The 13,993-nt window shown below is 36.0% G+C and overlaps 1 protein-coding gene across 3 annotated transcripts; it reads right to left on the bottom strand.

Moving 5' to 3' along the window:
• Positions 1-694: 694 nt before the first annotated feature.
• On the bottom strand, positions 695-13,077 carry LOC111983123 (transcriptional activator DEMETER). Of its 3 annotated transcripts, none has more exons than XM_065769550.1 (21): positions 12,914-13,077; positions 11,941-12,454; positions 11,529-11,874; positions 8,796-10,595; positions 8,338-8,688; positions 7,433-7,523; positions 5,919-7,347; positions 5,675-5,754; positions 5,437-5,521; positions 5,260-5,351; positions 5,118-5,186; positions 4,974-5,010; positions 4,785-4,867; positions 3,697-4,125; positions 3,343-3,379; positions 3,199-3,256; positions 2,882-3,021; positions 2,701-2,766; positions 2,361-2,475; positions 2,238-2,276; positions 695-1,119 (listed from the first exon to the last, which is right to left on the bottom strand). In XM_065769550.1, the coding sequence occupies exons 2-21, from the start codon at positions 12,247-12,249 to the stop codon at positions 1,004-1,006; spliced, it is 5,772 nt and encodes a 1,923-aa protein (XP_065625622.1). In that variant the 5' UTR covers positions 12,250-12,454; positions 12,914-13,077; the 3' UTR covers positions 695-1,003. The 3 variants fall into 3 exon arrangements, with proteins under 3 accessions (XP_065625622.1, XP_065625623.1, XP_065625621.1); XM_065769551.1 differs by having other exon boundaries at positions 11,529-11,859; XM_065769549.1 differs by having other exon boundaries at positions 11,529-12,454.
• Positions 13,078-13,993: the final 916 nt, after the last annotated feature.

Below are 13,993 nucleotides of genomic sequence, written 5' to 3'. Positions count from 1 at the left end.
TTGAAAGAAGACAGAAATGAGATCTGCAAATAACCAACAACCAAGCAAATAACAGATAAAGATCATCTTGAGCTTATGAATGGGGATGTCAATGCACATTAAGCACAATGGTTCATCTTGCAAATTAAAAACTATACTTCTAGATCCCATCCTCCAGCTTTTATTCAGTTTCTGTTGGTAATGTCAATTCTTGATTGGCAATGTTGATTGATTACTAGATACTCACTGGCTTTGTTATATAGTTTGTACTTTTCCTTCCCTTCATTGTTGTATTTTCCTCTCATAGAATTATTAAAACTTGGGTTTGAACTAGTTTGCCAGATAATGTGCTGTTGTAAACCCAGGATATTGTATCTGAGTCAGCATGTTGGTCATAACATAGGAACTTTGCATCACGTGCTGATATGTCTGGTGTCTAAAATGATTTTAGTCATCTTTGGTGAACTCCAAAATGTGGGCTTGAGGATTGTTCTTTAAAATATTTTTCATTTGGTTTTAATCATCCAGGAAAAGAAATTATCATGTGGTTTTGTTAGCTGTGTTGTTGATAAGTTTCATCAGCTGTCCAAAATCCAAAAGCATATGTGTTGCTAAATTACGTTGGAAAGATTTGTTGTTGCACACTCATGCATTACACATTTGTTCTCCCGATTAATGATTTATCTTTTTATTGATAACTAAAGGTGAGTTCTGCTAGGTAAATTTTTTTATTGAGAGTGACATTGGCTAATTTTTGAAGAATGGCTCTGTTTTGAGCAAGAATGAAATAATGATCATAGTTTCAAATTACATTTTTTTGGTCAGAGGATCTAACACTGACTTGAAAATTTCTATTGCCTGGCTAACTTGGAGCAACTGCATCTTATGTTAGAAGAAGAATTGAACGGACAACAATCTGTTAGTAAATGATCTTCCTTCTCTCTTAGTCAGCAACATTTTTGTTTTGTTCCAACAACCTCGGTTTGTACCTTCTGCAGGTAATCATCTCTGCATCATGGCCAGTTTATCTTTTGTTCTCATTTTTTGTTTTGACCAACTTACTTGCTGGGTAGTGCAATCTGGCCTTTAGAGGTCGCGGAGCTCGTGTTTTTTGGTCAAATCCTCTCACACAAACAAATCCTGCAAATAAATTTTCTTAAGATTAGGAAGTGAAACATGGTTGAATATTGGTATCTTATAAACAAGTAGAACTGATGCTAATCCTTGAATGATATGAACAGAACAACCCTGCTATAAAGAATTTTAGTTGACATCTTGCTATGTAGTGCAATTTCACATGTATTCTGACAAAAATCAACCGTTTGAATACCACAGTTTTGGCCATTTGGGATGGTCTATGCTTAAAGAAGTCAATTATTTATGTTGTCTGCAATGATACACATTTTTCTTGTGGTAGGAAAATTATATGGATATGTAGATTACACATTCCAACCATTTAAGCATTATCATACATTTTTTTATTGGTAGGGTTAGTGTTGGTCTTGGGTTCAAATCTTTTGAAGCATTTCCCTTTTTTTTTTTTTTTTTTCCTCATGTTTTTATGGGGACTCATTTGATTCCTATTGGGTTGGTTAATGTTCTCTCATATTTCTTTTATTGCATTTTCTGGTAGATTTATCACTGTTTGGATATGCATAATATTCTTAGACAGGCACGATGAATTAGACTAGGCCTTAAATACAAATCCTCAGTCAACCACTTGGGTGGTGTAAGTCTATCCATGTCAACTATGTTTTGTCTTTTAAATTAGAAGAGCAATTCACCTATCCTGTCATAGTGAGCTACTATTATGTATTATATTGTTATTGGTATCTCAATATGGTACTCACAAATCTCTCTCTCTCTCTCTCTCTCTCTCACACACACACACACACACACACACCCACTCGTTTTGCCTTGCTTAATTATTTACATAAAATTAGGTCTAAAAGTGACTATCCTGAAGAAGAAAAAAAAGGGTTTAAAACTGATTTACAAACTTCTTATACCCTTTGGTTTCTTGCAAATTTGAAATAAAGGTTGTTCATAATTTCCAGGAATTTGTATGATCCAATCCTCAATATAATATTTTATATGTTTGAGCAAGTGGTATTTGGAAAAGTGAAGTGCGTTTTTGTGAAGTTGAAAATGTGTCTTTGTATTGTTTCTTCTTTTTTCTTGTAATATGTGCATGGCACAAGATGTTCTCTACAAAAGCAGATAATGTGAGGTGAATAAATGAAGTTAGAATTCCATACCTTTCCAAAAGCAGTATTGAATTCCCTCAGTTGATAGGCCTGATAGACATTTTCTGTAAGCTTGCTTTTTGTTTAATTAGGGATAGCTATGTAGTAAATACGTGTATATAAATATTCTCTTACCTTTAAAAATTGTTGATACAGAGGTTCCAAAGTATACAGTCCGTCTTGGCAAATTCCATAACCATGATCTTGGAACATCAATTGGATTCTGGCTAGATTCATTATCTGCAAATACCTGCATGATAGTAGAATTCTTGGTTTGAAAACCATGAAATTAATGGTTTAAAATTTTTTACTAATATGAAGGGGACCAAACTATAAATAGTTCTCCCATCTCATGAGGGTGAGACTACTTGATAGGATGTGGTACAGGTTTCTGACACTCACAAGGTCAGGCTGGTAGTATTTCCAGCTGTGCTCCAGAACTAGTACAGTGAGCATATTGTTTTAATAAACTTACCTCATTAACTTGAAAGTAGGTACCGTTGAGTGGAAAGCTTCCTCTCATTGCTGTTCTGCATGGTATCTATATTGACAGGATGTAAACATCAGTAAACAATTAGAAATTGTCTATTATGTTTACTGATTTATTTTCCTAAATTAATGATTATCTATGTTTTCATTAAAAGGAGTTCACTCACCAGCAGTGTCCCTCTGACTGTTTGTGCATTAGCTTCTCTTACACTATTGCATGAAAAACATGTCTTCTCGTTGCACAATTTGTTAGGTTCTTGTGATCCACACGTTCTTTCAGGTGGTTGGATTGAATTTGCAGTTTCACCTAGTTACAAATTTTGCAAAAATGATTCAAATTAGATGCTAAAAATGTTACACCTTATTTTGGTGACAGGAATATTGACTGGTCCTGGTCACCTCTTCACTTTATCTTTGGTTCTGACTGTGTTGATACATTGGATGATCTCAATAGCAACTTAAGGCATTTATGTTTTGTGCTTACCTGGTGTCCATATAGCAAGAAGGTATGGGCTTGGATCATCAGGTTCTCGTCTGTCCATCTGCATTTTGTTGGTAATGCTTAAATAAAACCAAGTTTTCTAGTTAAAGGTAGCTTAATAATTCTAGATTTTAGAGATTTACTAACCCCCTCCAAGAGTGGATGTGAATCTGGAAGTTCATACCTGCATCATTTCAGGATGGAAGTTGTCAGACTGCATCATGCAGACTTATATTTATTATCACAATATATATTATTTTTTACTAATTTCAAAGACCAAGGGTCTTTCCAACTAGGGTTAGAGTTATTTTATATTTGATTAGAAGCTGCAAGTTTCTGCTAGCAATATTCAATGATTATGATGTAAATAAATTCAAGAGATATGGATTTCGATAGCTTTGTTCAAATTGGATTTCAGTTCAGGAGGATCAATTTGAACTGTATCCAATCCAGCTCAACCCAGTTACTTGGATTTAAGATTTTGAGAAGATATCTACTTACACTTGGTGCTCTGTTCGTAGCCGACTCACATTCTTCAGTTTGGGTGTAGGTATAGAAGGATTTATGGCAACCAAAGCCTTGGACATGTCACCTTCTTGAAGTTCCATGTTCTCTTGCATGTAATTTTGAAGATTCGTTGTGAACTCTTTAATGTTGAGTTTGATGATAGGAATTTCATCAGGATCCTCATAGAATGCGTCCTCAATGTCGCTTTCTGTTGCCTCTGTGCATTCTTGTTCTGGTGTTGCTGGTTCTTCAATGATTGGCTCGCATGTGCGGCTTTCATATCCTGTTACTTTCAGTGAGTTGTTCTCAGGTGGAGGTAATTGCATGGGGTTGATAACTACTGCAGGGTTTCTCTCGGTTGCAATGGGAACAGATGAACTCACAATACTCTTCTCTTCTGGCCCTGGCAGGGCAAGCCTTGCACTGCACAAAATAGGGCCTTTTGTCAGTTTAATTAGGAGAATATGTGACTCATATATACAGGAAGATGAGCTAGAGGTCTTGAGACGAAGGTGTTTCATTCCATTAAGAGTATAAGCCATTCATGCATATGGGAAGATGAGTTGGGTGGTATTGAGAACAATGGTCTTTCTTTTTTCTCTGCCTTCAATTTTCTGATAAGGTGACTTGCATTTTGTTCTTCTAGTTTTCTTCATTTTTTTTTGCTTTTTTGTTCTCATGCCTTATTTACTTAAAGGTTTCAAATTTCATCTGGGTTCATATCACAAAAGAATTAATTACTTCTAGGAGCCACTGGTAGTTATTTATTATTATTATTCTTGATAATTTGATAGTTGGGGGAGGGAGGATTTGAACCTTGGACGTCTCTATTAGAAGCATCAGGAAGTGCTAGTTGAGCTACAAGGCCTTTAGCTATTATTAATTTATATTTATAAATATTATTGGGCCCTTGTGAATTAAATACTAATTTATATATTTTAAGGCATTGTAGTTGTCAAATCATTGAGGCTTGAATATTTTTTATGGAGAATACTAGTAATTCTGATGAATTGCCGTAAGATTATATGCCTTCATGATGGTGGTAGTAGAGATAGCAATAGGACAGATTTTGGGATGCAAACCTTGCGAAAGCACTTGCAAAGTGTCTGCACTCTCCTCTCATTGGACAAGCATTGCAATTTGGTTTACTTTTTGTGCAGAAAACCTGCATAGATATCAAAGCATGACAAATTTTTTCCTTTTCTTTAGTTGGTAATTACAAATATTCTGTTGAACGCAACAGCATATGAAAACTGTATGTTGCTACATACCTTTCCAAAAGTAATCAATTGGTAGTGCAGTTCATACCTGTTGTAGCAATGGTTTCTTAGTCAGTAATAGCAATTCTTTTATCCTAATTATTTGTGTGAAAATACTTGCACAATAAAAATTGATGAGAGTGGATGCGAGGTTACAGTGTTCGTTGATCAAGTTTGCATAATCTTGGCCACAAATATTTTTGAATTGACTCCAGCATTGGATACCTGTGTAGGATTTTGATTATCATTTCTGAACAATGGAAGGATTTAGTTATCGTTAAATGGCATATGTACTTACAGTTCTAGGAGGTGTAACTGAAGTGACTCAGGCAAGGGTTGGAGGGGAACCCAGCCCAATCGAACTGCTATCCTTCCAACATTAGTGTCAACCTTTATGAAAACATTAATTAATATGTTAATTGAAAGATATTCTTTACCCCTTATACACGGGAAGTAGATTTAATATAAATCTTACTGGAAAAGCAAGATGATGGAGTGTTAAAAGCCGCACACACTCTACACTTTTCAACCCGAGCCCTCGTATGCTTAACAGATAATCCCTGCAAGAAAAAATGACAATTTATTTTATTACAATTAGATGCAGTACAGTATTTGTTCCAGACTTGGACCACTTTGTGTTTTGTAAGGCATTGTTAACTTAGTGGTGGTAGCATGTAATATTTTAGAAGTGAGGTGGTTATGGAATGGCTCACTTTGCTTTATCAGGGGGAACATCTCTTAACCATTCCAGATCGATACTTCCATGATCTCTAACCACTCGGTTTAGGAATGCCTGCAATATTTTGATACCAGTGTTACTAATAAAAAATTGTGAAACCATTGTTACTTTTTTTGGGTAAAGAATAATTGTGTGTTAAATAATGCTATATTTGTGGAGCTGCTTGAAGCTGATAATTGCAAAAAAGAAAGCTTTGAAGACTAGTTTAGAACGTGTACCTTGATTCGTTCTGCTAGCATATTATTCATCCCCCGCTCTTTTATAGCGTTAGATATCTCAAGAACATTTGCACATCTTACTGCTTCATAGTCCAGTGAGTCAAGTGCATCTCTGCTTCTTTCGTTGTTCCTACTATTGGCTGGCACTTGCATTCTTAAACTGTCCCAGTCAAATGTACTTTTTTTCTCACTCTCCACCTTTCCTTTTTTTGCTTTTGAAATTTTTGCATTTGTTCCACCATATGCTTGAACAGAAGAATAAGCTTGCCCATTTGAATTTGGTTCAAACAATCCATTTTCCAAGTGTATTTGCTTATTTACTACAGAGGTTCTCTCTGCAGTTTCAGTGAGTTTAGGGACACTTAGGACATGCTGCATGGCATTATTCTGGCTTTTAGCCAGTGCATCGGCAGGTTGTACAGGTTCTGTAAATGATGGGGTTTGCAATTGAAGGGCCTTCATATCATGTTGATGGTTGTGGCAGGACGGTTGATTATGTACAGTGTGTAGTACTGGTTGGGAAATACTTTCTTGTTGCTCCGAGTGGTTTATTAATTGTACATATGGGCCCATTCTTGGGGTATCTTGACACTGCAATTGCCCATTCTGTTGCACTGTGTTTTTAGCTCCGCTTCTCTCCTGTACTTTGGTCTTAAAGCCTTTGCCGTTTGCATCTTTTGCAGTTGAAGACCAGGGGGATATGCTTTCCTCACTCAATGCTTCAAAATCCTCTACTTCAGGTACTCTAGAGTCTGGGATCATGTGCGAATGGTAGTTATCTGAAGCAGCCACTTGTACTTGCATTCGTAAATTGTCAGGATTGTTTGGATAAGTAAATGCAGAAGGTCCATTGGAATCATCTCTGTCCAATCTTGACTTTTTCTGGCCATGCTCTACATATTCGGACTGTTTATGCCCATACCTGGATCCCTCATCCATAAGTGGACAACTGTTTTCATGGCTGTAAAATTCCTGGAATGTGGTCTTCTCCATCTGTAGAAGATTTGTTAAAGTTGGAAAATAAACCTCACTGTGTTTGCCCCCATTTATAAAATCTTCTGCTTCTGAATTGGAGCCTGAGGAGGATCTTAGTCCTCCAGTGCCTTGAATGATTGAGGAATCAAAAGAATCTTGTGATGATATAACTTCTTCCTCCATGCTCTGACTATGTGCATCCATTAGGCTCCTCCTTTCTATTCCTGTGGTTTCATTGTCTCTTTGATGCTCTGTTAATTCATGGTGTGCCATATAGCTTCCATTGTAGATTGTTTGACTTGATACCTTTTCAAGACATCTGGTGGTGTCATCTTGATTTATAATGCAGACTTCTGATTCCTCGACTAGTGTGTCTGTCCCAATGTTGTCACATGTCCTGTTGTTGCTTGTTGACTTGAGAGGAAATCGTGCTGCCAGAGACATGAAGGCAGAGCTGCAAAGAGAAGGGAAGAAATCATCAACATTGTTTACTCTCATGGGAAATTTGGTAGTGGAATTATGTGAAAATAATAAATTACCTTGAAAGATGGTCTGAAACATTTTGGGTAAGGAAGACTCCTATCACTGAGTCAACAACTGATCCTTTCCATCGCGAGAAGCGTCTATCTCCTGTGAAGTGTGTCATTTTATTTTATGGTTAATATCATCTACTTGGATAACTTTCTATGTAAGTAGTTGATTTTCTTAGTTGGTTCACATTAGATATAATATTTGTCATATAGAATTTCTTAGAAACTTTTAGCAAACTTTCCGATGACTTTAATTTGAGCTCTACTACATTAAATCTATGCCTTCTTTGTTAATTTTTTCTTAATTATTATTTATTTTATTGATTTGAATTTCTATGTGCGAGTTCTGTGCTCATCTTACATTATTATTATTTTTTAAACTGAGTTAGATTTACATTTTCCATGCATAGTACACTTTCTTCATCATTGGTTCTCTATTTGCCTCTTCTACATAACACCTACCAAATTTTTTCTTAGTTGCAAATTTGCCATTTGGTAAGCATTTTATTTAGAAAATTTATTCTAAAAGAAAAACTCATTCTCTCAATTTCTGCAATTCAGTGATGGTTTTTTTTATCCTATTGTTTCCCATATTATTATTCGTTTCTTCATATTTGATCTTTTGAACTTCATATAGTGACGTTCTAGTTTTGTAATACTCTTATCAAAAAAAAAAGTTTTGTAATACTCTCTGTTTATTCATACATCTCTTTCTGGTTTTGTTCTGATGTGTCAACTCTTTTATGTTTTTAGTTAACTCTGCTATTAAATAATTTTAAGAGCATGCCATAATAAAAAATTCAAGAAGGAATACTTCAAACAAATGTAGATCTGACTATCTTGAGGTTAAAATATGTGAATTGCAGAAGACTTGATTATGATTCGAAGTGAGGCTAAAATTGTTAGGACTGTACCTTGAACAAGGTGCATTCTTGCAATAAATGAGTCAGCTCGGCCACGAAAAACTTTCCTTTCCTCTTCCCACCATTTCTCCTTCTCCTTGTCAGTTCCGTCAAGGCCTTCGGTTCCTTGACCCATCAAAAGATTCCAAAGTCTATTTGTTTCTGGGTCAAGGTCTACTTTAGGCCGTGGCTTACGTTTCTTCAAAAATTCAACCTCTCCATATGGAACAAGTGCACCATCTCCTTTGTATAGGATAAGTGCTTTATGCTCTTGCCCTATCAATTTGTTGCTTCCCTCGTTAAGATGAAGACCCTCCATTTTATATGTTATCTCATCAATAGGTGTGTGGTATGCTGGTGGACCTATAAACATCAAGAGGTTATCAATATAGTGAGCAGAAAACATACTAATATATTACATGGAACCTTAGGAACTGCTACAGTAAATTTTTTTATAATATGGAAATTACCTTGTGTTTTTGCTGAGGATTTCTGATGATCATAATTGGCATCTTGGTTTTTCAGCTTTTTATTTCTTCTAGCTGACTTCACACCGGAAGTTTGGAGTAACTGTCCATTCTCCAGTTCAGGAACTTGTTTGGGAGGGGATTGCTGGTGCAGGTTACGATCCTGAATGGCAGCTAGGGAAGGAAAGCTTTGGACCAGAGTTAGGCTGTTGGTCTCTCCCATCCTTTCTGTGTGTGAATGCAGTTCAGATGAAAACTGTTGCATTGGCAGAAAGTTTCTGGCAGACATGGAGTGATTGGTCCTGTCAGTGGTAAATTTGTTTACCTCACTTAATCTCAATGCAATTTTGTTACTTTCCAAGTAGGAGTTCAAAATTTCATGGTTCATTTTTGTAGTACAGTCATTTGCATTGGTATCATGCCCATGTTTTGCCCTGACTTTTCCCCAACCATCTTCAACTGCTGTAACACAATGCATTCCAGAGATGTTTGTATGGAATCCACTCTCATTTTTCTTCTTTTTGTGGCTTTCTGAAAAACCCGTGCTAACAATGCAACCATTTCTGTGACATTCATGCACTTGAGATATCTCTTGGCACAACAATGAGCCCATTGGGTTTTTGATACTGGGATGCATGTGCTCGGTAGTGTGAGAATGTTGTCTCTTGTACCCCCTTGCTGCACTCAAATTGGATTGAAAATTTAGTACTGGTTGAGGGGTGGACATTGCTTTCTCAATGCTTTCACAATTAGTTTTTGCTTGAAAGACAACTTGGTCCATTCCTTCTGCATGAATTTGTTGCTGTATGGGAGTGAATCCATTTCTGCACCTGTTCTGGGTGGGATTAGTATATCCCTTTTCTACATTTCTCTCAATGGCACGTAAATCTTCTATTTGCCGGTCTTTTGTTGTAGCTAATTGGGATACACTTGCTCGCCATTCTTGCAGTGATCTATAGTCAGTCTGTAGCGGATTCATGGAAGGGGTTAGGTTACTTATGGTTCCAGGTGGCTGGTATTCTACCATTAATTCATTCTGTTGGTCTATCTGCACAGCTGACTTCACACTATATGTTCCAGAGCACAATTGTGTAGCTTGAGTGTCTGAGTTCAAAATGAAGGTCCTTTGATTTCTATGCTGCAACTCTTGCTGACCATCTACTGTGCCCTGGCTGTCATCTCTGGTCTTCTCCAAGTCAAAATTTAAAATTCTTCTGCATGATTTTATTGCAGTTCCATCTTTAGGATCTGTCGTCCCCCTTGTAGCATCTGCATGTTCAGTTATTGGTTCTTTCCGAACATTCTTACGTACATATTTTCTCTTTCCTGTTGGGTTCTCTGCAGTAGCTTTTGGAGTTGCAGGCTTCCTAGTTCTTTTGGGTTTGCCTTCAGTGATTACCTTGGGCCTGTGTTTTCTTCGTCTTGGTGGTTTCTGTTGAGGTGTCTTGTTCAGATCAATGCCTAAATCTCCCTTCTCAGAATCTTTGTTTTCCTGGTGTAGTGTAGAAATGGCAGCAGGTGACGAGTCTACAATGCTCTGCAGGAGTTCATCACTATGTTGCTGAGGTACCTGGTTTCCTGTTGATGTGACTAAAGTCTCCTTGTCTTTCTCATAACTTGAGATTTCGTTTCTTGTGATGTCCAATGTTGCAGAAAGCTGGTTGTTCTCCAACTTGCTGACTTGATCTGGTGTTAATGTTATCGGTCTGAACTGGAGGGTGTCGGTAACACCAGAGACAGCATCTGTTTCTGTTGGTGGAGAATTCAGATCATAGTACGGTTGGTGTGGTACAAGGAATCCATCTGTAGGGAAAAATCGTTTTTGTTGTTTTCAATTGGTTGCTTAATGAAAAGCAAATTAACAATGAAAGAAACATTTTGCAAATCCAATGGAGATGAAGTTATTCTTTCTTTTGACATTCCAATAAACTATTTTGTTTCTAATAGCATTTGCTTTGATTACAATAAGCATCAGTCATGTCATTGATTCTTTTGGCATATTAAAAAGAAAAAAGAGCAGCATGATTAAAATGCCCTTTGCTTTCCTGATTGCCACTTGACAACCACAAGACAAATCAAGTGTTTTTCATTTTATAATGACAACTGAGATGAATGTTTTGTACCATCATAGTGGTTGTGACGCTTTGATGCCAAATGGATTTTTCTTTTTTAATTGCATTATAAGTAACAAAAAAGCACAATGATTTATTTTATTTCAATTTTTATTTGTATTACCCCAAAAGCAAAAGGATTGTCGAACATAAATTGAACTGTAAGTACTTTATTTTCTTTTATTTTATGAGAAATTATAGAGTAAATGTTAAAATACTTCTGCAGAAATGATTCAATTTTCATATTGTATAAATAATCCCCATGAAGCAAGCAGTCATCTATTGTGAATCTGTATCACTGATGTGGAAATATACTTAGAAAAAAAAAAAAAATTGATGTGGAAATACAAGTACCCAACTACATGCTTAATGAAAGATTTGGGATTAAGAGCTACTGCAAAAAATTGACTGATTTATTTCCACATGGTATCAAATGTTGATCCGGTCTTTTTTACTTTTATTTTTTATTTTTTTTATAAGTTTTTTCCCACTTCATATACTATTTTTTCGTCACTGAGGAATGAGTAAAAAAAAAAAAAAAAAGAAAAAAAATCATAAAAACGATCTTCATTGAATAATTTGTATTTGGCAGTCTTAATTAAAGGAGAGAGAAGAAATCACTTACTCTGAGGAATCTGGGAGAAGCTGTCAACGTTGCTCACTGACTTTGAACCAGAGTAGTGATTTTGATTGCTGAGAAACAAGCTACCCAGATATGAATCTCTTCCATTTTCAACTTGAGAATGCATATTCGGAATCAGAGGTGTATTTGCCAAATTACTCAAGGGCGTATAACCAGAGTGGTGATTCTGGTTGTTGAGAAACAGAGTACCAGAGTGATTCTGTCTCCGGCTGCAGTCAACTTGAGAACGCGAATTTGGAATCAGAGGTCTCTCTGAGGCAATGTTTACACTTCTGTTGAGGCCTCTGTTTGCAGTGGCTAGAAAATCTGCATTCTGCATTAGCAGAAGCTGTGTTATTGGGTTAGTCTTCCAACCAGTGGTGTCATTATCAAAGGTCTGAGTATAGGGGCTTACAATGTGATCAATCATCCGGGTTTTCTCAGCCAAGCCTCCATCATAACCATAGCATCCTCCATTCTGAACTACCTGTCCAATTGGGTTCAAATTTTGCACGAACCCATTGCAATTCTGCACCTCTTCTGCATACCCATTTGAGAATCCGGCCAGATGCCAGTTTGGTGTCCCCAGTTGGTTCCCGAGCCGGTCGGCTGGGATCGGATGAGATCTTGTTGGAATTGGCTTCTCTGGTGTGACAGGTATCCAAGAATCCATAAATTGAAGTTGCTTATCAGGTGGAATCAAAACTCCCCCTCTAAAATTCATTCTCGTCCCCTGGGAATTCCTGCACAATTCTTCCACTTCTCTGTTCTTCTTAACTCAAATCCTCTTAGCAGCTAAAAATTTGCTGCTAAGCGCCAAAACCCTGTGTTTTCTGACAGCCCTTGTTTTATTTTTTCCCATTTGCCTGAATTCTACTCTTCCAAAGCCCCCAAACACATTTTCTCTCTCATACAACCTTCACCTGACACTGAAAATGCATCGAGACAGCGAAAGATTAATGGGAAAAATAAATAAATAAAATTTCCTTCCGGATAAAAAGAGCCAAAAAGGTGAAAAACAATAGCATCTTTGCTATAAACGCTGGAGAAATCAATATATTTCCCAGATAAATCTCCAACAAGTGAAGCCAGCTATATCTTACTCAATGAAAAAAACACATGGGGAAGCATGAGAGGAAACATAATAAAGAAAGCAGAAGTGGTATGTGTTTGATGGATAACAACAATTCTGCTTTTGAGTAGTAAATTGGGTAAATTTAATCCGGTTTAAATGGCTAGGATCATGGGGGCAAAAAAAAGGCTTTAACAAAATCTTGAAAGAATCTTGTTGTGATATGGAAGAAGTATAACAACCTATTTGGTCCTGGTCAATATGCATGAATTAAACATGAAAATGAAAATGGTTATAATATATTTATTGAGCTCACCGGCCGATCTGGCGGTGAGTCTGGTGGCCGGAGTTGTGGTCCCTCTGAGCTGAGTCAATGCCGGAAAATAATCCCGTCAGTCTCTAATGGAGAAAGAGAGAGAGAGCAAAGAGAGAAAGTAGAGAGAGAGAGAGGAAAAGGGGCAGCAAAAGAAACCAAACAAGTACACCTTACTATATATAAACGAATACGAAATAATAGTAAAAAAAAAAATACAATACTTTGTCGGGGCACACCTCCTTGTATTTATAAACTGGGCACACCCCTTCATGGTTAATGACTTTACAAAATTATGAATCACCTTTTTCTTGCCTTTGTTGCCTAAATTTAAAACATTGCCTAGTTTGATTGCATGGAAGAAACACAAAAAATTAAAAAAAAATACAGCATGGCACTGATTTTAATTGTTAACCATTATTGTCATTAACTCCAAAAAAATAAAATAAAATAATAATAATGTGTATTTAATACTAGTAGAATTAGAGCACTTTGTTGTGCACATGAAACCTCTTTATCATAAATAATTCAGTTTTATATTAAATTTTTAATAAATTAAAAATTCTTTCCGCTTGTAATAATTTATTTATTAACACTAATATTTTATTTATTGTTCTAAAAGATATATATATATATATATATCAGCAAATTAAATATTTAGTTTACTTTTGGCTAAAATTTTTTAAGTGTACCAACCTAACCTATTTTGTCTCTATTTTTCTTCGTGAATAACGATAATGTCTCCATTGAAAAAGCAGATATTCTTTTACTTGAGATTGTTTAACTCGTTTACTTATTTTCCGAGAGGAGTTAATACATTTATATGCTGTACAATAAATGAAGGTACTAAATTAGTTATTGTTTTAGTGGCTTCAACAAAAATATGGACCATTTTATATTTAATAAAAGTTATAAAGTGATTTACGGTTTTGAAATCCTTGGTACAAGTATATTATCTCAATGTAATGGCAGATTCATAATTTTTTTTTTTACTACATTAAGAGGATTTCGTATGACTGAGTCAAAACACATTTAAACCATAAATCTTGGAACGAATATCATTGTTATTATTGTGTATCTTAT

This window comes from Quercus suber, unplaced genomic scaffold (genome assembly GCF_002906115.3).
Source record: "Quercus suber isolate HL8 unplaced genomic scaffold, Cork oak 2.0 scaffold_1201, whole genome shotgun sequence".
In the NCBI taxonomy this organism is placed as follows: domain Eukaryota; kingdom Viridiplantae; phylum Streptophyta; class Magnoliopsida; order Fagales; family Fagaceae; genus Quercus; species Quercus suber.
The sequence above is the reverse complement of the archived record's forward strand: the minus strand, read 5'-3'. Positions and strand labels throughout refer to the sequence as shown.